Below are 25,899 nucleotides of genomic sequence, written 5' to 3'. Positions count from 1 at the left end.
CCGTTGCCAGGGGTGGGGCCGGAAGCGGCTCGGGGCCCGGCCGGGCGCTCGCTGTTAAATCCCCGCCGCGGGCCTCGCGGCTGCTGCTAGACAGCTGCCTGCCGTCCTTCTCCTCCTCCTCCTTCTTCTTTTTCTCCCGCTCCTGCCTGCGGCGGCGATGGACGCGCGTGCCCGCGCCAGACGCTACGAAAAGATCGACTTCTTGGGGGAGGGGCAGGTGAGCGGCCCTGCCCTGCCTCTGCCCCCTGCCTCTGCCCCCTGCCCCTGTCCCCTTCCTTTCCCCCTCCTCTCCCTTGCTCTTTTCCCTGCGCCCTTCCCTGCTCCCTGTCCCCTCTTCCCCTGCCCTGCTCCCTCCTCTCTCACGGTCGCCTCCCCTCTCCCCGCAGTTTGCCACCGTGTACAAGGCTAAGGACAAGAACACCAGCCAGATCGTGGCTATCAAAAAGGTGAGTGTGGGTGCCCCTCGCCGTCCCGTGGTCGAGCGTCCGTTTGCTGTTGAGCTGCCTCGTGCCTTTTTCTGTGCGACCGACTAACCGTGGGACGGTATCTGCCTTTGTTCCTGCAGTGTTTTTTTTTAAATTGTCGAGTTGACCTATCTGTAATATCTCCAGAGCAGGGAGCCTGGTTTCAGCCGCTCTGAGGAGTTACCTGGTCTGTGACTTGAAACTTCTGTTAAGCAGATTTATTAAAGAAAACACTACACGTTTCTGAACTGCAGGCTTTAATAGTTTTTCATAGCTGCTTATTTTTTTCCCTTTGTTTAAAAAGAAAGAATCTTAACTCTTGGTGTGTCTAACTTTCTTCAGTCCATGAATGTTGTTTCTGATTAAGTTCTTTAGAATCAAATGTAGTTTCATTGGCAAAATTTGACAAAAGTGATTTTTGATTTGCAACTTATACGTTTTCAACATTTGTACTCAAAAAAGTATGTTACGATAAAGCGTTTCACTTCATACTGTTGAGGGGTTGCAGGAAGTTGAGATGAAAAATGCACATTGCAGATCTTTGGTTGGTTAAAGGGCCTGCTTTACTAGATGAGTTGAACCATGTCAGTGGTGAACGATTTTGTTTGATGCACTAATCTCCTTCAGCATTATAATACTTTATCTGTGTGGTTACTACTAGTAGTTACTACTTGTCATACTACTTGTAGCAGCTGTTGTTAAAAGCATTCTTGTTTGATCAGGATATTTTCTTACCTTTTTGTCATCTGGAAATAGCATTGCTGGAATTACAGGTCTGAAAGTTTCAGGGCAGTAGATGATTGAGATGAAGAGACTTCAAGCCAACCCAGGTTTACAGAGGATGCTAATTTTTCTGGAATCATTCCAAGAGAACTGTAAATTACTTTGTCCTTATTTTTCTATGAGGAGAAGCTCGTTAGTGATGTAATAAGGCTTTGTGGCTACTAAGTATTTTATGTTGTCACTTTGCATTATGTCCGTTTTCAGTGCTGTCGTGACTATTTTTAGGCTTTTAATGCTGTAGAGGCAATTGTTTTTCAAGGAGGGACAGAAACCCAAACAGCCTCAGCTGGCAAAGCAGTTCATAGTGCTGAAACTCAGTCTGTCTTAGGAGAGATGCTCTTGGGGCAGATGGCTCAACCTTACATAACATGAAACATTTCTTTTCAGATTAAACTGGGACATAGATCAGAAGCTAAAGATGGTGAGTTTTAAAACAAATTCATAGTGCTATGTTTGCTTCGTTTTTTTAAATTGGTACGTTAATTTCCTACACCGTAGCTTGGCTGATAAAAGTCAGCTCAGTTCTCTTGGTGTTAGGCTTAGTAGACAATTGCTTCCAAAACTGCAGGGACAGAAAAAAACAGCAGAGATATCCGCATATATAGCATGTGTCTAAATGTGAGTAGGTAACAGGCTAGCTTCTCTGTTTAAGTGGAATACAAACATGAGTATAGCTTACGATAATAACCTTTACAGCACTGAATTTGGAATACCTTTTTATATTTTTGCATTTCTGTGCTTTAAATATTTAAGACAGGCAAGAGCATTTGTGTGTTTTTAGTTATTTCCTTTGTTCTATTTTCATTACTTATGCTGAGACAAAACTTAAAATCCAAATCTTAGAACTCTTGTCTCTGTGAGGATTTGTGTTATGTTGGAAAATGTGGTCCATGGAGCAGTGTTATTCATCATGTGCTCTGACCAGCCACGTGCCTTTAGGCATGGATATTGCAATTGAGAACCCAATAATCCTGGTCTTGTCTCACAACCTGGATGCTGCAGGAAAATTTTGTATGAGTCTAGGCTGCTATCCTTCAGGGATCTTGCATCAGGTTACCAACTTTCCAGGGAAGAATCTTTGCTCTCAACTCTTCAATTATGTTCCAAGGGAAAAATTTTTAGAGAGAAACTGACTACTCGTCCACATGTCTTACAGTTTTGCTGACTGTGGCAGAGTTGTGATCCATCTGGCCTTCAGGGGACTCATGCCATTTTAGTCATTGCTTTTGGCCCGTACACTGTCTAGCTGTTGTTCAAAGATGTTATTAATAATTGATGATCATATCTGGTTTCCTTATCTGATAACCTGGTATCTGATAACCTTTTTTTAATCTAGAGTGGGACTGCAAAGTAATCCATGTAGCTTTGCCCAAACTTCTGCTTAAGTCTTATGTGTTGAATTATATCTCAGGATTTGGGAGGACACTGCTTTTCAGCTCGTGCACAGCTGAACTTCCTGTCCAACATAATACAGGAGACTTTGCTTACCAGTCAAGCGGATAGATACCAGCATTTTTGAAGGAGGAATTGTTACTCTGCATGAGTCGTGGTTTGATGCCATACAGTCAGTGTGATTGCCAAAACACACTGTTCTCTCTCCTGCCCCATGCTCCAGTTTTATTTATATTTCTATGATATCTGGCTATTAAAGGAGTCAAGAAGGTTTTGGGCACTGTACTGTTTATGCCATAGCATGAATATAGAAAAACGTACGTGCCTGGCCTTACTAAATATTGCTGTGTCAGAAGAGAGATATTTGTGAGGTTTGTCAGTGTAGCTCTCTCTAGAAGTGAGACACATTGAAGAACTGATCTTTGCTAGGTGCAGCTCTGCTTTAAAATAAAACCAGAGCTTAAAATACACTGAAAAAAGGTGATTTTTTTTTTCCTAGGGTTTTGCTAGAATTTTCCCATTTTGACAAAAGAAGGACACATTGCTTCATAATCTAAATCTAATTACTGTGGTGTAGATTTCTTTTTTTCTGTGGAAGAAAGCGTATGTCCACTTTAATTCTGCAGAAATCTACTTGTCTTTGGCCATGTACTTGTTGTTTAACAAATTGTTGAATAATGAGGAAGTAGTTTGTAGCAGTAAATGATCAGTGAATAACAGAATGAGAGATTTCTTTGGAGCAAAGTTTTTAATTATTTTCGTCTCTAATCACTTAATTTTTTTCTTCCCCCCCAATATAGGAATCAACAGAACAGCCCTCAGGGAGATAAAATTGTTACAGGAACTAAGCCATGCAAATATTATTGGTGTAAGTAAAGTGAATGCAACTTCTAGACTCAGTCCACAAATACTTTTGGTACAGTTTTGAACTGAAATTTAGAATTAGTTGGGTCTTGGACATGCTACCTAATTTTATTTAAGCCATTTTATCCATCCCAAAATAGTCAATAAAACAATTGTTACTACAAAACACCTATTTTAATAACAAAGACAAAGTAGTTTCTCTTGAAATCCTCTTACGTTTTAGCTTGGGGGCATGTGGATATTAATGATGGGGGAAATTGTAGAAATTTGGAATATTTGATTTTGCATCCTCTGATAGACTTACAAATGAGAGCAGTGCTGAATTTACCTGATTGTTTGCTTCATGCGGAACTGGTGACAGCCAAAAGCAGGCTTTTGTAAACATTGGTAAAGTGGGATTCATATGCCCTAGTGGGTTTTAGAGCCGATATAGAAAAACTCTGTTGACAGGAGTAAAATCTGTGGGTTTTCGATTGCCTTTAAGGACACTTCCAGCTGAAGATAGCCACCTGGAGCTAAATATATTTTAAAATAAGCTAAAGGTGATAATTTGTAAGTCTGCTGTATATATATTAGACCAAATATGATTTTTCCAGATATTTTATTTAACTTTTTCAAAGCGGAAATATGATTCTTTCCTGGATTGTGAACTTAATTTTGAAGTGGTTGCTTTGGCTATCAAAGTTCAAGACTGTGCAGGGAATGACACTGAAATGGCAAGGGATTGGAGTATGTTTTATGAAAAAGTCTGGGATTCCTCATTCAGGAGAGGAAAAAGCTTAGAATGGGCAGGTCTACAAAACTGAGGTGGTAGGTAAAGCACATACAGAACTGATATTTACAAAGCCTCACAGTACTAGAAATAAGAGATGTGTTTAAAATGTATTTGCATCAGGGGAAGTGGATGTTTGGAAATTTACACAGTGTGTAGTGAATTTCCTGAATATGTTGCCACAGACATTGTAAAAGTGGATAGCATTCACAGCTTAAAAAAGGAATGAGACAAAACCCTTCCTAACAGTCCTCATAAAACTGCTGTGGGTGTTGGGAGTGTAAGGGGTACGAGGTACAAAGGAGTGGCCATGGCCATAGTCTTATAGTATCTGGCCATACCTGTATAGTATCTCCTGTTGTCATGATTTCTGCCGAAGAAGAGTTTGAGCACAGCCACTGATGTTACAAGCTATGCAAACAACTTTCTTGCAATTGGGTAATTCCTGGTCACCATATGGAGACGGTAAGGACTGAGCCACACCATGGAGAGCATACCTTCCTGATTGTTAGGGTAGAATGCTGTGTTAGATGATCTGTATTTCTTATAGGGCATCACTCTTGTGTTACCTCAAATTAAAAAGCTTCATCCTAGGAACGGGCTGTTTGGATATTCTCCAGAGAGTTTTATTTATCCTAGAAAGCTTGCTACAAAGATGAATACACACTTAAGAAGGTCTTTGAAAGGACTTTAGTAAGCCTAACACTCAGAAATTGCTTACAGGAAGCAGATGCAGAGAGCTGAACCCGTGGCAAAGCTTGTTGTGGCCTCAAAAAAGGGCAGGAGTTTTGTGGAACAATGAAGCTTAGGGAGAGGACAAGGTGTGCATCAGAATATCTGTTCTAGCTAACACAGTAAAGTTAATTCTTTCTCTCTGCACCCTCCTGTCGTCCCCCTCCAAAAAAAAAACCAAACTTCAGGAAGGAGGAGCAATTGTGTAGAATGTTACTAATGTTGTTACCATGCTTAATGGGAGGGGTTTTTTTGAGACTGAGTTAAGAAACTAAACAGAGTGAGAAATTTTATATTGCAAGTTGAAAAATTTAAACCAGTTCAGCAAGATGAAAATCCACGTGCAGACTACAACAGTGCAGAACTTGAGAAAAGTGGAAGTATGATAGTGTGCTTCATCATAATGTTTTTTCTGTTTCATAGCTTCTAGATGCATTTGGACACAAGTCCAATATTAGTTTGGTGTTTGATTTTATGGAGACAGACCTCGAGGTAAGATTTTTGTAAAGATTTTTTATTGGTGTATCTTCAAATGTTTTTTGAAAATACTACTTCAAGTGGCTTACATTTGCACGTGCTAGAAAGGTCAGTAAATTAAGATCATGTCTTAAAAGTAGTTTGAATAATTTGACAGGTTTTCTGAGTTCTTAGCTGTTAACACCCTTACTTTTAAATAATTGTCAGCATGACCTTAAGGAAGCAAATTGTTTACTATGTCAGTTTTCTGGGGCTTTAGTCAGAGCATAGAACCTCAGTCGTAGAACAGTGTCTCAGAGTGCAATTGCTAAGCATACTACCAAATGTGTTGAAGTAAGTGTGATATTAAAGTATGACAAGTGATGAGCTAGTAGTAAAATCACATGAACCCAAAGTGATTTTTTTTTTTAAATATAACAGTGCTAGGTTCTACTAACTTCGCAAATCGGCGTCTCGCAGTTGTACAGATTCTCGAAGACCTTAAGTCAGTTTGTGGAAGTTTTTGCAGAACTCTTTGTATGAGATATTTTGATGCACAAGTCTTCATTTTGGAAGACTGGCCTAGATGACAATTTGTGTTCTATCAGTGTATGCACACATTATACCTACTGTGTACTGAAATTTATGTAGCTGTTAAGCTACCTCACTGAAACCTCAGCTGAAAAGGTTAGATCATTTTTTTGGTACTAGAAGTTAAAGTAATGAATGCACTTTCTAGAGGATTCATTCTCTGTAATTAGTAACTGCGGTATTTACAGATGAAGAAGAAACAAAGAGGAATGAAACACTCTTGTACTACATAATTCTGTGGTATGCAGAGCATTGAACTATATTGTGGTACCACTGAGGCTACTGTTTATTATTAAACTCATTTCCTACCCATTTCCTCCTTGTTGGTTATGCAAAGTTCACAAAGGCTATGTGGACTCCCAATTTTGATTTCTAATCTCCAAACCAGATCTATTTCTCTGGATAAAGAGTGATTACAGTGGAGAATATGTGACTGCCGATTCAAACTTTGTCTTAGAGAATGAAATAAATTTTGAGCTGAAAGAATGTAAGTTAATCTTGTATGATTAGCTTTACTATTAATCTATCCCTTTGCAGGTTATTATAAAGGACACTACTATTGTGCTGACACAGTCTCACATCAAGGCATATATGCTAATGACTCTTCAAGGATTAGAGTATTTACATCAGCACTGGATTCTACACAGGGTAAGCATGTGCTAACCTGACAGCCTTTATGCTGTAACAAAAGTCACATTTGATAGAATTTGATTCTGAAATCTAATGAAGATAGTTTTGAAGTTCAACCATTCTTAGTCCATAAGCATTCATGCCAGCTGTTTTGGAGAGGCAATAGAAATACAAGAAATGTTAACAATTACTGATGTGGTTATCGTTTATGTAAGTGTCTCAAGTTACGTACAACTTTTATTAGCACTGTGAACTGGGTCTGACTGGGAGAGATTGAACTTCTTTCACAATAGCCTGTATGGGGCTGCATTTTGAATGTGTGGCTAAACTAGTGTTTTGACTGTTACTGAACAGTGCCTGGGTATTTTCAAGGCTTTCTGTTTATCCCATGCTGCTTTGTTTTGCTGCTGGCCAGAGGTCAACCCACAGCACATTTTTACTGTATTAAACCATACAGCTCCCGTGATTTCTGCTGTTAATTGAAACACTTGCAAGGTCTTTTTATTATTCAGTTGGCAACTATGCATTTAAGGCAGAACTGCTGTTCCTGCAGTAAAGCTAAAACTTATCAAGAGGCAGCAGGGTTTTTAGACTCTGTGCCTGAAATATACACCCATTTGGATATTATCATTTCACTATGATTTTCATGTGTGATGAAATACTTGATTTCCCATTTGTTTTTTCTTTCCTCGCAATGTAGGGTTAATTATATCATCACAAGCATGTGTTTTAGGAGACTGTTATGACATACCTGCTGGTAGGTTCTTTATATGCCTGTTTTTTATCAACATTGACAAAATTAATTCTTTTTCTGTACTGACAGGATCTTAAACCAAATAATTTGTTGTTAGATGAAAATGGAGTTTTAAAATTGGCTGACTTTGGCTTAGCAAAGTCTTTTGGAAGCCCAAATAGAGTTTATACACATCAGGTAGTAACAAGGTAAGACATTCTATTTTGTTTCCTATATAGTGACTGCGTACCTCTTTTGCTGTGTCTCTTGAAATATGTCATGTCAAATCAACTTGGACGAAGTTTGACATCTAGTTTATGTGATATGGCTGCAGTGGCAAAAGCCTCATAAAAACACACAAGAAAGCACTGTTTGGCTAAGTTTCTGTAAAGAAGTGCTAGAATATACATTCGTGTATGTTGTCCTAGGGTATGATACTCTTTTGAAACACATGGAATTAATGTGTATCTGGGTATAAGCCTGGCTTTCAGAGTCGGGCAGCTGTTATGTGAGACCTAGAATATTGTAGCTAGTCACAATTCCTATTATGAGACAAAAACTGGAACCAATTAAAATAGTTGTTAATGTTATTTATTGCATGCAAGTTTAAGGTATGATTTAAAAAGCAGGACTGCAATATAGAAAACAGATTTCCTTTGTCTGCTGTAATGCTAAAGCTATTCAGGAAAAGCTAGTTTATTTTAACACCTTTATTCAAAACACAGAAATCATATAGTAGTTTCAAATGAAGCGTGTATAAGATCATCACATTAAAGTAGGAAGTGGAAGTAGCTGCTTTAAACTACTATTGAGTTTCATTTTGCATAAAACTAGTTTCTATGTTTAGTGTTGATGTAGAGATTTTTGGAAGCTGGAAGGAGTTCAGTCTTTCTGTCACTTCTTCAATATAAAATTTAGAGAAAGTTTTGGTCTGTAACATGCAAACCAGCCTGCTAAATATCTTTTCCTTTGCCCATGTGCAGTTTTATTGCTTTTTAATTAGCTCGGTAGAAATTGTAATTTGTGGTTATATGTGACCACATGGTGAAGGATGCACAATTTTATTCAGTCTTTTTTTAAACCAAATATTTTGCAGCGTAGAGTACAGCTCTCAGCGTCTGAAAAATATATAGGCAGGAGCAGTATCCTCTTTGTAGTTCTTGCATTGCTACAGTATACAGCATTTGACGTGAGCGAAGCCGGCTGAATTTCCCCAAATGTGTTTTCTTCTCAGGTGGTACCGAGCCCCAGAACTATTGTTTGGTGCTAGAATGTACGGTGTTAATGTTGATATGTGGGCTGTTGGTTGTATTTTAGCGGAATTGCTCCTCAGGGTAAGTCTTCTAATGCAAATGTTTTGTATTTTTTTTTCAGTGCAATTACAACTTCTTACATGGGCTTCCTCTGTACTGCTAACAGCAGCAGGTGAAAGCAGTTAGGCTATTTTTAGAAAGGGAAGAAGAGAAGGGGGGCTAGAAAAAGCTTTCAAAAGCTTACCAACTGTAAGGAAAGTGAAGCTTTGGAATAGTCTGAGGATCCTTAAGCGTCACAATTGCTGGAAGCTTTTAAAAACGTCTGGGTGAAAAAACTGCAGTGAACTCTCTCACAGCCTTGCCTTAGGGAATGTCAAGTAGATAACTGTTCTAGTGTTATCCTTTCGCACAGCCTTCTATCAGTTTTCATATGCTGTCCTGGGAATGCAACGTCACAGATAAATGCATACTCTGTCCCTTACATGTTATTCCTCAATACCTGTAAATAATTATCACCACTACCTTAATTGTGGAGTTATTTGTAACAGAGACTGGTGCTTTTCTGAGCTCTCATTAGCTGACAATACTGGAATGAAGCTGGAGGTTGACATCAAGCTAATCCTATGCTGCTTCTGAGTAGCGTTCACAAATGTAATGGTTCTTAAGTACTTTTTGCTGAAGTAGACCATTTATTATGCAGCTCTTTGGAGAGGACATGCAAATATGAGGTGAGGAGTGGAGGCTAAAGGCACAGACACAGATGAAAGCATAAAGTTGCCTATAGTATAATTTATCGTCCATGAGCAAGTGGCTCTTGCTTTGGTTTTACACTATACTGTAACTGTTAGTGTGGCCATTTCATGAACCAGACTGGGGAACTGGTTTGTCTGAAAAACACCTTGAAACAAATCTTCTGCCTTGGATTTTTACCCTAATAGGTGTGGTGGTACAGCTTGGTTGACAGTTCAGAAATGGAAATGTACAGAAGCTGTTTAAGCAGTGCTATTGATACGTACATAAATATGCATTAGACGTGCTAAAGTTGGATGAACTCAAAGGAAGTCAGAAAGCAACTAAGAAAGTTGAATTCTGTTGAGTCTTTGGTTTCTCACAAAGCAGAAAATGTGTTGTGGTTCAGTTTTATTACTGTGAAAGTTTTAAATACATTTGTCCTTTTTCTTCCTGAGTATACTCTGTCAAGGACAATGCAACTTCTGGGAGCTTTAGAAAAGCAGTTTTTGTTCAAGGGGCTTTTGTGACACCAAAATTTAGTACACTGCCTAGTATGGCTTTTCATTATGGTCCTACTTAGCTAAATACTGTCTCTAATCCACCATAATTTTCCTTTGGTCACAAAGTCCTTTTTTTTTCTTGCATTGTGTACGTGATGTGCGAGCTGCAAGTTGAACTGGGGAAATACCTTCTTTTCTGTCTTCTACTTCAAGTGAGTCGTGACCCTGATAAGAGAGTTTCTATTATAGTGGGTCACTGCTCTCCCTCGTGCTGGGATCTCATTCCATCAGTCTAACCAGTGCTTGTGTGATCCTGTTATAATTCACTTTAAATGCTTTGAATATGTCTAAAACCTAACTTCAGGGAGCAGATCATGGATAGATGGTCACCATGACCAACTGACTTTAAACTGGCAATGGAGGTATAAAATCTTTCCTCTGCTGTGTTTAGTTATGTTAATGTAGTAGTGGTATACAAAGATATTTTGCCCTGCATTTATGAAGTATAGCTCAGAGCTCCTCTCTGGTATCGAAGTTAATTCAATTAAATGCTGTTGCCTTCTTCCAGGTTCCTTTTTTGCCTGGAGACTCAGATCTTGACCAGCTGTCAAGGATATTTGAAACACTGGGCACTCCATCAGAAGAACAATGGCCTGTGAGTCCTTTTGTTTAGCAGACTGACATTAGTTTTACTTGATGCTCTCCATTTTAGCGTTTGAAATTAATTGAAAGGGCAGACTAGAATACTTGAGTAAATTTTCAGAAGGCAAATGCCTGATCTCACAAAGAAGAGGATAAGCTGTTATCATTTATTTTTTCTCTTGGCAAGTCTCCAGTCAATATAGCAGTTGTTAGCATTGAGCAACAGTAATTAGAATTTTTGGTTTCCTTTCTGAGTGTATCCACAGTTTCTCGTGGCTATTGGCATGAAATAACGGTCATTGCATAACATTTTTGAGATGCTTGATTAATTAGTCTGCTTTGACCTGAAAGGCTTTAATCGCTTTCATAAGTAGGAGTAATTTGTAGGGACTTAAGTTGGCCTGGATAAGTTATAGTTTTGGGATGCAGTAAAAAATGCCAAACCAATAGCTTTAGAGAAAAACAATTTATCTCAGATTAATGATACCATTACAAATACAAGTTAGTAGTAAAGTTATTTCTGAGATGACAGTAAATTCAGTAATACCAGACCAAACTTAGTGTCAGTGCATGCAGTGACTTACCTAATTGTGGTTATCAGGCAGACTGATGGGGAGCAGGGCATAACTTCGGATGAGCGGCTTGGACCAGTTGATGAGCATGAGGAGTCCTAAATTACCCAGTCAGACAGTTCCCTTTAGCAGCTGTGTTGTGGAAGCACTGTCTGGATTTGCTAACCAGTTTTCCCATCCCACCTCTGCTCCTTGTCTGTACTGCATTTCATTTGTGTGAACAGTTCTTGGATGCCATTTTATGTAGTGCATAATGACTAAATGGAGCTATAGCTCTATAAGGTGTGTGGCCGTCACATGGAGAGGACACTGTATAAGGCAATGCTGGCCCTGCATTTCCACCTCTTGCTTATATAACTGTATGGGAGAAAGCATGGTTGTCATGCCATGTCAGCATAAGGCCAAGATTGATGCTGATGCTACCTGCTTCACTGGGAGTATCTGGTATGGAGAGGTGGCTGGTCAGGTTTCAGCAGCTGGGGTAGTGTTAAAGCAGCAAGGTTCATAAGCCAAGTTTTCCTGTTTTGCAATGCACTTTTAATGCATTCATTTGACTGTATTTGAAGGTGTATTCCACAGTGTGCTGCAACCTGGGCTAAGGCTGTAACAGTGGGAAAACTTCAGTGCTCACACTACCAGTGAACTACAGCAATAGTTCCACATGACAAGTTGCAGGTTTGGGCTAAGGTTTCCTCAGTTTCATCTGCTACTGTTGGGCAGCTATCAGTTTATCATGGGTGTTATGTCCATAACCACTTCTACCCCTCTGCAGCAGTGGCGTCTGCTTGGTCATTCCACCTCATCTCAGCCATAGAGTGAGCAGAATGGGAATCAACATGACCTATAGCCGAAGTGTGCAAATGTCTTCTCAAAGAAGGTGGCCCCCAATTTCTGTGGTAAGGGTGTGGAAAGAGTACACATTCCAAAAGGCAAAGCCACCAGGTCCACCTAGAAGAACAACACAGGGATCAGACAGTGTGGGCAGAGGACCAAATGGCTCAAAGTATTAGGAGTTTTAGCTGTCTGGGCAGTGTTACAGCAACTGGACGTGAAGTGGTGTAGACAGTGGCCATCAGTGGTGTAGACAGTGGTGTCGCACCCAAACTTATTCTTGCCACAAAGGACTGCTGAATCATCAGTAAACCAGGCATCCTCCTGTGGGGTGGTGAAAGGAGAGACTCTAAGTAAAAGGCGAATCTGAATGATGGCTGGTAGCAACAGGAATGCGAAAGGGAGGTGAGTGAGAATACAATGACTGGGGCCTGAAAATTTGGCTGCTTTAGTGATGATTGCGATACCAAGAGCCCAATGGTGAAGCACAGTGGATTGAGTTCATCCCTTAGGGGAAAGAATTTGTGATGGTGATAATGAAGAATAGAATGTAGAAAGTGTAAACTCCAGAGGAGTTTGTCAATGTCAGAAAAGGTAACAAGTTAGGGTCAGGGCTTCTAATTCTGAAGTTTGGGCGGTATCGCCCCATTATTTTTGCCAGCGAGGCTAGGTAATTGTCACTGTTTAGCCCCAGCTTGGCCAATTTGAGCAGTTAAAACCAAGCACTTGGGCTCCCAATTCCCTTCCCCGCTATCCCTGGGGAAAGGGAAATGAGAAGAAGGCTTGTGGTTTGGAAACTAGAACCACAACTTTAGTGATATTTTCTTCATTATTATTTTTAAGAAAATAATAAAATATATACAAATATACAAAATTGCACCCCCACCCCTTGATGACTGTGTCACCACAGATGCTGCAGGGCAGGCAAGTTGAGTGGCAGGAAGGAAGCTGAACTCAGGAACTGGATTCAGGAGCATATGGATCAGGAATCAGGGAGAAATGAGACAGACTTGTCCTCACTGGACATTGGTCATTGAAGAATATGGACACTCATGATATCTCAAGTTTGTACCGAGTATGACATATATGGGATGGAATGCTCTCTTGGTCAGTTTGGGGACACCTGTCCTGTCCACCCTCCCTGCAGGTGTGATCCTTTTTTGTCTTTGACTTACAGCATTCCACTAGCCCAAGAATGGCCTTGGTTACTATAGGATTAAGTATAAGATTCCCCTTTCTGTATACCAGTGCCCCATGCTATCAGTAGTAGAGAGAAGCACTGTCTGAAAAACATGCAGTTAACTTTCAGGAAATGAAATTATGTGGATGAGACTTTACTGCAGTTAGAAAACTGGTTCTACTTTAGCTCAAACCACAACAATAATTGACAGTAACAGGTCCATGGTAGCACTTCCTTGAGTTGGCTAGTTGTATGTTTGTGAAAGAGCATGTAGGGATACCTGCAATACCTCCACTAACATCCTACTCAGTTTCAATAACTAATTCTATTCATAACTCTGGTTGGTCTTCAAGAATTTTGTGTATCATTGTTTGAATCCAAACAAAACTAAGTATTTTCTACCTGGTCATCTTGATCAGTATATAAAGCTTTTTGGTTTTTTTGTTGCAGAAACTTCCTTTTCTGTAGCTTCTAGCTGCCAAATTTTTCTTAGACAGGTGGTGCCACCTCGCCAACCACAAGACACTGTAATTCTTCCATGCATGCTTTTAGCAAAGGCAGCTGCAAGAGTTTTGTCTTCTAATGCGGGCTGAATATCCTGCAGGGCTTGAGCTAGTTCTCATTGTAGGGAGATAGCTCAGGCTTTGGCTGCATTCAGATGGTGCTTAGTATTTCTGAGGCAGTGAGCAAAGAGAAATAGAGTAACTTCCCCTTCATGTTTTTGTCTTTATGAATTTCTGTAATTAAAGTAGCTAGGAAAAGGGAACAGATACTTCCCACTGTCAGAGAATCTGGTGGGTTTTGGCAGGGCAAAACAATCAAATAGGGCACCCATTACAGGGCTGGGACAGGTCATGATGCCGTCTGCCATATCCCACTTCAAACAGCGGAGGTGACCCAGCCAAAGTACAGGTTCAGGCTATGGTAACCACTTGCAAACCAACATCTTTAGGGATAAACAGTTTATCTGAGAATAGTGGTGCAGTTACAAATACAAATCAATTGTATTATTATCTGGGTTGAGATGACACTAAGTCCAGTAATTCACTAATACTGGGCTAAATTCAACATCGGAGTGCACACTGACCTACATAACCATGGTTATTAGGCAGGCTGAGAGAAAGCAGACAACGGCTGCTGTTGAACAGCAGCTTTGACCAGCCAGTGGGCGCAGAAGTCCTGATTTCCCTGATCACTGTCCTATTTTGTAGTTGTGTTGTGGAAGCACTCTCTGCACTTGCTAACCAGTTGTCACATCTTACCTTTGCTCTCCCTTTGTGCTGCATTCCCTTTGTGTGCTTCAAGTGGTGCCTCAGGTGGTGGTTGATCACCAGATGGAGCTATAATCCTAAAAGGCAGTACTAGGCCCATACAATTCTGTTGTTACGGGATTCTAAATTAAACACGTAAAGTTTTTTTGTAGTGACATGTCTGCTGTTTTGGAAGTGAAAAGTTAAGAGATAGGTGAGGAAATGAGAGCATAGGAGATTTGCTGGCATGACAGAGATGATGCATTTCCAGCTTAATTTGCAAGTCCATGCATTTCATGAATTGAAACCTTTACTGTGAAGATTATAACTGAGCATATTTTTCACTTCAGTGTTAATATTACTGAAGTGTGACTAGAGGTTTAAAATACTATGTTTTGATGCTTATATGAAAAAAAGGTAATTTTAATCATGTAATTTGAATGGGATTTATTTCGTACCTACAGGAGGAAAAAAAAAGAAGGCAATTCACCTTCCCTGTTTAAGGCATGGGTGGACAAGGTGCTAAGGGGCATGGTTTAGTGTTTGATAGGAATGGTTGGACTCAATCTGGTGGGTCTCTTCCAACCTGGTTATTCTATGATTCTATGAATTAATCTGTTGTTTAACTGCTTGTTTATTTTTCTTCCCTCCTTCCACTCCCCACATAACAAGTTTATCACTTATCTATTTTCAAAAGAAACTCAAAATGCTGATGATGATCAGCTAACTTTGAAGAGGAGGACAGTGTATTGTTAACTTGAAGAAAACGTGGACTGGCTGTTTTTGTAAATCATCTCTTCCACCATGTCAGTTTGCAAAAGAGAAAAGTTTTACTTCATTTTCTGCTCCCACTCTAAATTTCTTTCATACTTCATTTCTTTATAAGCAGTTTTTCCTTTTGTACTTGTCAACACTGAAGCACAAGGGAAGCGGAGGTTGCTAATGATCCACTAGTCCTATTCCTACTTCATTTCAGTGACCAGCTTTTAGCAGGGTCTTCTGAAAGATAATTTGGTTCTGCTGAAAAATAACCATATGAAGTTCCCTTTCTGTGAAAAGCTGAATTCTTTCCAACTTGAAAAATGAAACATCCCTTTTTTGTCTTTGTAGGGGATGACAAGTCTTCCAGATTATGTCACATTTAAGTCTTTCCCTGGAATGCCACTTCAACATATCTTCAGTGCAGCTGGTGATGATTTGCTCAGTCTTCTGCAAGGCTTATTCACATTTAATCCTTCTGCTAGGTTTACAGCTACTCAGGTATAGTATACTTGTGTTATGTCCTAATGTTAGTTAACCTACTATTAGTATTAGATAAATGTGCTTTGAAGCCAATAAGCCGAGTTTGAAATAAAATGTCGTATAGCTCAGTCTGAAATACTAGGGATAATTCTGGTGTTTTATAGAGAGATCTGTGAAAGGCATAAACAATACTGACTGACCACCTGTCTGTTACCAGTGTAGAGCAAAGGTAGACAATTACAGGGTGTACGAGTCATGGCCTTCAAACAGTCATTATATTTGACATTTAAAATTCAGTCACCTAAAACTTAAAGCATATCTCATTGCCTGGTTTCAAAAGATTTTCACCTTTAATTTATACAGTCTCTTCTTCAACTTAATTTAAACTTTTTTTATTCTTTAGCATTAAATTCTGTGGTGATTTAAACCAGCATTCTGATATGAATATTCTTTTCCATCATACTTGTGTAAAACTGATGTCAATTTCATAAATACTTGATGGGGAGAAAGGGGAGGACTTTGAATGGAAATCTTAGAGTATTCCCTTTCAGAGCGTTCATTTCTGCTGTGAAGAGGAGAGCATTTGGCAGTTTCAAAACTGTATTTCTGTCACCTTACGCTGTTACAGGAGAAGCAGAGCTGTCTCCCTAAGGCTGATACTTCTTCATTGCTTGTTAGACAAGATTAGTGCATGCTAAGTATCTTTTTACTAGACAGCTTCTTCAGAGCATATTCAGGTTTTTTTTGCTCAACATCTGGAACTTTCACTATAAGCTTCCAAATAATTAGTGCTGCTATGCTTGGGGTGCTTTTTATACTAGTTTGTATGTATGAAGTCATTTTACAGGTCATATTGTATGATCGTGATTTGAATATATATGATTTTCTAGTGTAGTAATTCTATTGACAATGCCACAGTTTAAGGCAGGAAATAGCTTTTTCCTTACTGTATTGGCTTGATTTGTAGCTGGCACTGAATACCATGTAACTGACATAAGCAAGAGTAATAGTTACCCAAGAGTCAACTTAGCATATTTTTCTTAACCACAGTTTATGGAAGCTAAAATTTAAAATAGGGTATGTAATACCACTACATGAAAACAACCCCGCTCCTCTGTTTCTTTTCTGCTCTAATTCAGTCTGCATTTTTCTCACAGCTTACAGATTAGAAACAGCACAGTTAAAGAAAACTGTGGGAAAGATCTGTCATAAAAGCTGGCAAAACAGATGGTGTCCAGGTCCTGGATCTGATCAAGACTTCAGAGTTATTCTTTTAATCTTTCTTTGCTCCTACTTTCTTCATTATCCTCTTCTCTCCTCTGTCTATTCAGATTGTAAGCTTTTCAGAGCTAGAAACTTGCTGTTTGTACAGGACTTCCTGAAATGTAGACTATAGTTTTGTTAAGATGTCTGAGTACTAGTTAAAAATAATACATGTCTATGTCTTGATTTACAAATGGAAGTGCTGTGGTAGTCTCTGAGAACATAAAATCTTGATTTGCCTGAAGTCCGCATTCTAGTACAACAGTGCCCTCATAGTTTTGAAGTCACAATTGCAAGTACTTTATTTCATTATAACCTCATTATAGTTGGTGTTCTGACACTTTATACTCATTACTTGGTTATTTTTCTTCCATTATCATTAAGGCATTGAAACAGAAGTATTTCAGTAACCGGCCAGGACCCACTCCAGGAAATCAGCTGCCAAGACCCAACTGTCCTGTGGAAGCTCTAAAGGAGCAACAAAATACACTTTTTAATTTAAAAAGGAAAAGAACAGAAGGAATAGATCAAGGTAATGTCGTAATGTTTTAAAACAGGAGCTGCATTTTCAGAAAGAATATGATACTTTCAGTGTTTTGGAACAAGAATGAACTATATCCCTGGGTGCCAGCTCCAGCTGAAGTCCTTTAATAATTTGTTTTAGAATAAATGCCTTGGGGTGAGAATGACTTAGTTCTGTGTGCCAACGGAAAGGGTACAAAAAAGGCTCTTTTATGACAATTACGAATCGTATTTGTTAGAAGAAATATCTAATTCCATTAGATTCTGTAATGAAATGTGATACTACCCAGTAAATTACAGGCTTTTATGAGGCCTTTTATCTTACTCAGGTGGAAGTAACTTAACTTAGTGTCCCTTAAAACAAACAAACAAAAAAAAGTAATGGGACAAAGTAGCAAAAGAAACATAGCATGTAATCTTTCAGATGACAAACTGGAGAGTATAGAGTTCAGAAGAGAGATTTCTGTTCTCTCTCTCTTTTACACTAAGCAATTTAACAGTTAAGACCGCGCTGGTTAAGGAGCACTAAGCCTTTTTCTATGACCCCTGTAAAAGGCAACCCTGTTCCTTAACATTTACTTCTATATGGAGCTTCCAGTGTTCCCCAAACAGTAGCATGTACTTCTTATCTTCATCGCAAGAAAAGCCCTGAATACTTAAGACCTATATTACTTGGACCTTCTAGCAGAGGTGCAGATACTGGCTCTTAAACTTGAGTTGATCTTCTTAACAGCTGGAGTATGCTAGATAACTACTATCAGGTTAGCATCAGCTTTTTATTATTGCCAGTTTGAAACTCTGTTTTGATGTGAGCGATATCTTTTTGGAATGGAGATGCTTCTACTGAAGTGCATTTTGTCTTGAATTCAGAGAGACAGCTACGTTATTAGAGTCTAACATAATTTTCAGGCACTTTGACCTATTGTTTCTTAGTCTGTGCCAAATGAAAGAGGCTTAAGATTCTAATCTAAAAGGAAAATTTAATCAGTTGACTATTTGCGTGCTCTCTGCTAACCACAGTACCATGGGTTGACAGCCATGTGTGAACTTGTCAAGTGACCATAGCTTAAATGATTGACTGAAGCTTTTTTGCTCCTTTTGCAACACCACGTGAGGGTCCACAATTAGTGTTTTGATGTACATGCCCCAAAAGAGGACTGTTAACTAAAGGACCAGAAAGAGGAAGAAGTGCTTTCTTGAATTATGTGACTTAACCATTTGAAGTCTTGCATTTGACAATAAGCAGAGTTTCCAGACCTGTATCAAGCTAAAACACTAATAGCTGTAATGTCTTTCCTAAAGTCTCATCTTCAGCAAGAGGAAGTTGCACTTTGTGTGCTTAATGCCAGGATTTTTGAGACTGGCTATACCTTAGGCATTTAGGACATCAGCACTATTTTTCAAGACATTTGAGTAACAGTCTAAAAAGCAGTATTGTTTCCACTAAGTGCTTCTTGAAGCACATTGGAAAATCCATTATGCTGTGTTATCATCTTAGCTGGGCTGACAGAACCTCAGAGTCTCAAAGGTAGGTCTTCTAATGCCAAGAAACATTAAAGGAGATGGCCAATATTAGAGCTAGCAAATCTGCTACCTTGAATTTCATTTGACATCCGTACATAGTGTTATCATCTAAACTTAAAATCAGAATGTTGGTTTGGAAGAACAAACCTACAATCTTTGTTTAAATAAAATCTGAAGTACAGCATGATGCTATAGTTATTGAGTGTGGAAATGTGCAGAAGTAGTTCCAAACAAAACTAAGTTGCGTTCCCTGAAAGTCTTAGGCTAGCCTGTACTTGCATCTTAGAATAACCAGGTTGGAAGGGACCCACTGGATCATCTTGTACAGTACATTCTCTTTACCTCAGCCATGTTGAGGTAGTGATCTGGAGCTTAGCAGAACAGATTGAGTGATTCCTGATGGGTATCGAGGGCTAGCTGCCAGAAGAAAGAATTCATGTTATCCCTGTAAGTTGCTGTACTTCCACAAGAACAAAACGCTGTAGCCTGTGGGGCGTATTCACCAAACTTAAATGTGTGGCAGCTGTACTTCTCAAGAAACAGCCTCTTAAATTGTCAGGAGAAAAGTATCACTAGATGTATGACAGCCTATGAAAAGTATTAAACGTGCGTCATTTCTGGCTATTGCTATAACTTATTTCTGATCAGTGAGGTATGTGGAGACACTGATGATATGATGACATCATTGCCCATCTTCTCCACTGTGGCAAACACAATCAAAAGCAACATCCCTTTTCCAGGACATCAATTTCAAGTGGCATTTATCTGCATTTCTATGGAGCCATAATTTTGCAAAACAAGAGCATAAAAGATACAGCATTAAACTTTTCCCTGAGTTAATGCAGTATAGGGAATTTGTCTTATTTCAGAACTGGTTATGTTGGCTTAGGAAAAAGTTCATTCTGTTCATATCTTGAGTTAAGAATTTGTATTATTAGGGCATTTTTCAAGTTTGTGGGCATGATACAATACCTGTGTTTTAGAGGACATCTGCCTGTAGGGCAGTTGGGTGCTTTCATAGTAAGTTTGATATCCATGCGAGAAGTCAGCTGTGTTTTATTCTACCTACATTAGAAATAAGCAGCATATGAAGAAATGAGAGGATAAGATCTGGAGTAGCACCATAAAAGTACTACTGCCCTCACCCATCTCTACAGCTGATACGAACAAAGACGTGGTTGAAGAATGAGGCAGAGACTAAAACACCTATTAGTCCCTGCAGACAACTTATTGCTGAGTAGGGACAGCATGTAAGAAAAAAACATTAGGAATGTATGTGTAGTAGGGCAGGGTTAAGTGTTGGAACAGCTTGCCTGCCTTAAGTTTAAAAGTAGAATTAACTGGCTAGCTTTTTATCCTAACAAAAAGAAACATTTACCTGGATCCTAAATTCAATTAACACTTAATTGTAGAATTTTGGACTTATTTGGAGTACCCTTACTGATTCAAGTGGGTTTTGATTCTAATACTCTTTCACAGATTCATTGCAGAAATTAATCATGCTTGCTGCTGCAGCAGACAGCATTAACCAGCTCAGAGTAGATGTATCTCAAGAATATATAAAATGAATACTAAAACCTTGAGGAGGGGAGCAAACCCTTTTACTTTGGTAACAATGTGATTTACGCTTTTCAGGATTACCAAAAAAGTTGATTTTTTGATGCTGTGGAAGGTGGATGAAAATGAGTGAAAATGGCCCAAGTCCCAGCTGTAATAGTCACTGGATGGTTATTTTTTAATATTTTTATGTGTAAAATGTGAAACTGAAAACTTACTGAAACTGAGGTTTTATTAACCTTACAGCTTCTATTCCGAATAAAATATTAAGCCAAACAATAAGATTACTTTCTCTGTTGTGCTGTCTCATTACTTTGACTCCTGCTTTAAGGCGGTAACTATTGAAACTGCTTGCTGGACACAGACTAATTTTGCAGAACCTTTCTGCTGAATCACATCTTATCCTGTACAGATGCACACTTTAAGGAGCAAAACTGTAAATACAGCCTTCTCACCTGGAGCTTAAATGTAGATAGGATTGTCTGCTAGCCAGGTAATAAATGTTGGGAAAACTGTGTCATAATAAGGGAAGGGCAGGGTGCCTTTTTTATTCCAGCTAAAAGACCAGTGTAATAAGAAGTGAGTTTGCATGTGCTCTCTCAGTTGGTCACGTGTTAAGATTTTCCAAGGACATATCCACTGTATTGACAATAATATAGTGCATAGACTGAATATGAAGCAATGGTGTTTATTTGTGGACTCCGATCTTCCAGGAGAAATTATCTGAGACCATATAAATACTGTTTTTTTTCACAGCCTCAAGAGTGCAATAAGAGGTGGAGGGAAATGCAGCTGGGAAAACTATACCAGCCCTCCTGTCAACCTGTGGCTGTTGAACAGTTCATGGTACAGATACTGAGCTCAGCTCTGTTGCCTGATTTTCAGCATTGCTGTGTTGCAAAGTGGCTGAGTAGCCAAACTTCTGCAGTGAAGAGAAACAAGCCAGTATATGCTGTTGATGCAGCTTAACTACATGTCCACCCCTGTTGTGCAGTGGATCTCAGGGGTACTTGGTGAGCCATTGTCATTTTCCCACCTGTGAACTGCTTTTAGCATTCTTTTTTCTGATGTATGTGGCAACTGTATTATTAGAAGGCTTGGACGTTTGCAGAGGAAGAGAACCATCATCTTGCTCCCCTGTTACTTCATTTTACTCCTCCCTAAGGGAGAGTAGTTACTAGTCTCTCAATACCCTACCATGTTCTGCATTGATGGTTGAAAATTGAAACTTATATTTGATTAGATTTAATTGACAATGTAGAGAAAATGTTTATCAAATAACATTAGTTACAGCCTGAACACAGGCTGGAGTATTAAGAGAACTGTGGTGCTGCACAGGTATGTGCATCATACAACAAAATGTTGTATGTGCAGATCAACAAAAATGTTGATCTGAATTGGGAAGAGAAAGTTAAAAGTGTTCTAAACTTTTGCATTGAACTTATCTAGGGTAGCGTTCTGAATGGACTTCAAAGCCTGGAAACCTTCAGCCCCTAAAACAGATACTGGATTTTTCAGTGAGTGTCCTGCCTACTGGGTATAACAAATAGACTTTGCATGGCAGGGACAATTTAAGTATCCTGCCAATTCTGCTTTTGAGAGTAACGCCATTCCCTCGTGAAATGCTGCATGTGCCTGGATGATACCCTCCCCTTTTCCAGCAGAACAAGTAGAAATCCTCTAAGCTTTTGCTGGCAAAAGTTGTAGGGCGAGTGCTGTGTTACATGGGCTGTTAGTGTTTGGATGTACAGAGCACAGTTAGCTCTAAGACTAGGGTTGAAGAGAGGATATTTTGTGACAAAAGTTACCGTCTTGAATGCCTCCAGTCATGTCTACCACAGCAGAATCTTAAAAAAAAGCAATGCTTCAAAAATTCATGAGCTGTTCCCTTTCTGCTCCCACACTGGAATTCATTTGGTGTCCTGTGCACTGCATGTATGGTCAGCGCCTGTACTATACTGTGAGGGTGTGCGTAAGCCTTGTTTTCAGCTGACTTAATTAATGATGCCGACTGTGTCAGGAACTAAAATTGCCTTGTACTGGTGGTGTTGTGTGTAGATAAAGTGTATACTACAGAGAAAGAAAAAATCAGCACAATATTTTAATCTCAGGCTTTAAGATACTTTGATTTAACTTGTGTCTTAAAAATTCCTTCCAGAGTTCTGACTTGAAACTCCTGACTATAATTTGATACAGAGTCATAGGCAATTAGACATTTAAATACTGATTAATTTGTGACTTGCTTACCTTGTAAGCTTTATATCGTGCTAATCACACTTCAGCTTTGACAATCTGTCTTTTATCACACCAGTTTTGTTGAATATATTGCTGCTGCAGTCTACTTGGCTTCTGTTCAGAACCACAACAATAAAGGATGCTTTGTCTTAGGCCTGCATTGTGCATGTTTGTACAGAGGTTTAAGTTGCAAACTTGTGCAAACTGTAACAAGATCTAAATGCCTCCTTTTTTGGGTTGACACGGTTCTGCCCTTACTGCTCCTTTATCATGTATAACTGCTGTTTCTTCCTGAAAAGTTAATCCTCCTCTTTGCAAACTTGATGGCTCTTACATGGAGACTTAATGGAATTTGAGTAACTTCTGTGCATTGTACTGATATTGTTTATATAGTTAAAGCTTTGGGAGTTTCCTTCTACTTTGCCACAATAAATGTAGCAAAGCTTATTGTATGAGCACATGATAAAGGGTGAACAAAACTGATTTTATTTTCTCACAGATACCAGTGAGATACCGTGGAGATCAAGGATGCTAGCCATCATGTACTCATCTCTTTCTGGTTCTTGATTGGTGCCAGCACTGCGAGATCCCTGCAGCTTTTTTGTTTTGACAAAGAAGGCTCAGAGCCAGGTTGAGTTGCAACATACAATTGTTGCTTTGTATTTGTCCTGTGCTTTTACCCATGGCATGGTCATAATGCTGGTAGCACTCCAGGCGGCATTACCAGTTCTTTGCTTTTACCTGTGCTCATTCTTGGCTTTTGTGACTGTTCTTATTCTCTTGGCTTGCTGCCTGTACACCATTTGCCTAACTCCTGCTCTGCCATTACTTCTTACATTGCATGTGCTCTAGTGCAATGATTCCTTTACAGAGCAGGTTTCACCTGTGGTCTCTTGATACTCATTTGCTTCTCAGAGAGAAGGGAGGGATTGCTGCAAGAAAGGATACAGTTAGGCCTGGTTTTCTTTGAATAATAAAAATAAAAACAAAAACCAACAACAACAAAAAATCCCATAAAAATCCATCTTTTCCTCCTTGCATTTCATATTCAACTATGTCAGTTTTGTCTCTGGTGTAAAGTATTCTCTCCACATGGCAGTAATAAAATCAGAGGATAAAACAGGGATAGGTCTGGATTTAGCTTGTCAAGCTGAGATGGAGAAACATCCTGGCGACTTAATGGAGTGCTTTGAACACTTTTGGCAGGCTCTGTTTTGGCTTACACCTTGCTGATGCCCAGTAGTGTGAGAGTCTGGGAAAAAGACATGCATGGCTACAGTCTCTTTGGCTCCAAAATGCAGCACTGCCTTGGACAACCGTATGTTGATCTTATGTTCCTGAAGACCTACTGGGAATTAGATTTCTTTTTTTCCTCTAGTCCATCACAACTACAGGAAGGCTCCAGAAGCAGTTCTGTTATTTACTGACTTGAGAATTCTGCTTGGCTAAACTTTGTTCATCTTAGAAGTCCAGTTCCTCATTTTCAAGCTTCTATAAGTAGACCGGAATAAAATCTCAATTTTTATGCTGTTGAACTAGCCTCTCTGTGTTCAATTCTAGGATTTTTTTTTTCCTTCTCTTTATTTCATTTTAGAGATTTATTTCCAATAAAAAGACACGGGACTGGGGGGGCGGTGGTGGTGTCTGTCCATCTTTTCCTTCCAAAGATTGAAATCCACAGGCAGGCAGATCCCACATGTGGATTTTCTGAGAGGCTTGCTGTGTTGTCAGCACAGAGGCCATCATTGTGATGACAGTTTCCTCTAGTGCTGTCAGCTCAAGTTGCATCCAAAAAACCTTCATAATAACAGTATTCATTACTGTGATAAGAAGAGATGGTAGGCAGAGATGGGAGCAGAAGGGGAGATTTCACTCTTAATTAGAAAGCATTGGTGGATTGTCATTTATTGCCTGCTACAAGAGAGTTATGCCACTTGAGCAGAGGTACTAACAGCTACGCTAAGCTGACTTTGCCAACAAGTTCTGAGCTATGTGGTTTGATTTTGGGAACCTTCAGTTTGGGCCAGGGGGTTAGGCAAGTAGCCTCAAAGAGTACTTGTGCAATCCTGCATGGATTTGTCATCCATGAATTAAGCTCTCTTCTGTTTCTCCTTAAAAAAGTTCACTGACAAAAATAACAAATAATTGACAAAGCATTGCAATATGGCAGTCATGAAGAAGTCAACTACTGAGCTGACAGATGTAGAACTGTCTTTTTCTTGCTACTTCAAACTTAACCCATATGTTCAGATGCTTTGTTTGTGTTTCTCACATCAGCATCCTGAGAAAGTCAGCGGTGCAGAAGGACAGTGCCACCATGTTTTTTGACTTTATATATGATGGTCGAAACTGATTTTCATTTGTCAAATGTAACTGTGGGAGTTCAAACGCTGTTTTGTAAGTCGATCAGTTTTCCCTGCCACTAGAGGCAGTGCGTGACAGAGAAATAACGCAATGGTCAGACGTGTTAACAACTCATCTTAGCCTAATGCCAGTCTCTCCAAGAATCATCACTCTGACAGCTTGACGCTCCTTGTAAGGATGGAGACCTGGTCTGTCTCAGCATGCAGCTTAGTGTGCTTAACTTTGTATTCTTGTAGAACGTCTTTAATAAGACCCTTTATATTCACATCTAACAACTCGGAGGCATGCGGGCTTCCTTTCTTCTGTCTGTCACTCATTAACTCTAATGAGACTTCGTGCCTCACAGCAGCACCAAACTCCCTGCTGCAGGCTGATTACCTGGGTCTCAGGAATGAGTATATGTGCTGGGGAATACTGCTGTCTCCTTTCCTCCTAACACAATGTTTCTGTAGTGTCACCTGAATTAAATATCTACATCACCTACTTGTAAGGTAAAGGTATTAGTTGTAATTGAGAAATTTGAGGCATAGTAAAAACCTGGAATGAAAACCTATACCACATACAGGTGCTGAGAGGTCATAAAGAATGACATTTATAATTGTCATTACATGGTATTGTGCTAAAAAGATATCACGGTTTAGCCCCACCCAGCTAAATTTCAGCAGCTAAAACCCGTGTGGTTGAGCTTCCAAAATCCCTCCCCCACTAGCCCTGCAGGGAAAGGGAAGAGGGAAATAAGAGGGAAAAGACATGTGAGTTGGAAACTAAAACTATAGCGTTAATGAAATTACAACAATAATAATAATAGTGAAAAT

General features: G+C 39.4%; 1 protein-coding gene across 3 annotated transcripts; it reads left to right on the top strand.

Annotated features, from left to right (window-relative positions):
- Positions 1 to 45: 45 nt before the first annotated feature.
- Positions 46 to 21,614, top strand: CDK7 (cyclin dependent kinase 7). 3 transcript variants are annotated; one of them, XM_069880740.1, is made up of 12 exons: positions 46 to 217; positions 387 to 446; positions 1,635 to 1,668; positions 3,440 to 3,507; positions 5,431 to 5,499; positions 6,592 to 6,702; positions 7,508 to 7,626; positions 8,652 to 8,751; positions 10,471 to 10,557; positions 15,488 to 15,637; positions 17,267 to 17,414; positions 20,408 to 20,758. In XM_069880740.1, the coding sequence occupies exons 1-12, from the start codon at positions 158 to 160 to the stop codon at positions 20,494 to 20,496; spliced, it is 1,095 nt and encodes a 364-aa protein (XP_069736841.1). In that variant the 5' UTR covers positions 46 to 157; the 3' UTR covers positions 20,497 to 20,758. The 3 variants fall into 3 exon arrangements, with proteins under 3 accessions (XP_069736841.1, XP_069736843.1, XP_069736842.1); XM_069880742.1 differs by lacking the exon at positions 20,408 to 20,758 and adding an exon at positions 21,242 to 21,614 and having other exon boundaries at positions 49 to 217; XM_069880741.1 differs by having other exon boundaries at positions 49 to 217; positions 20,564 to 20,758.
- The last annotated feature ends 4,285 nt before the right edge of the window (positions 21,615 to 25,899 follow it).

Source organism: Phaenicophaeus curvirostris, chromosome Z, assembly GCF_032191515.1.
Source record: "Phaenicophaeus curvirostris isolate KB17595 chromosome Z, BPBGC_Pcur_1.0, whole genome shotgun sequence".
Taxonomy (NCBI): Eukaryota; Metazoa; Chordata; class Aves; order Cuculiformes; family Cuculidae; genus Phaenicophaeus; species Phaenicophaeus curvirostris.
This window is presented reverse-complemented; position numbering and strand designations above follow the sequence as displayed.

Bases quoted from the DNA above. Each gene is read 5' to 3' on its own strand.
- CDK7 (XM_069880740.1), top strand. From the start codon at position 158: ATGGACGCGCGTGCCCGCGCCAGACGCTACGAAAAGATCGACTTCTTG. The intron at 1,669-3,439 runs GTGAGTTTTAAA...CCCCCAATATAG, and splicing joins TAGATCAGAAGCTAAAGATG to GAATCAACAGAACAGCCCTC. The intron at 3,508-5,430 runs GTAAGTAAAGTG...TCTGTTTCATAG, and splicing joins GCCATGCAAATATTATTGGT to CTTCTAGATGCATTTGGACA.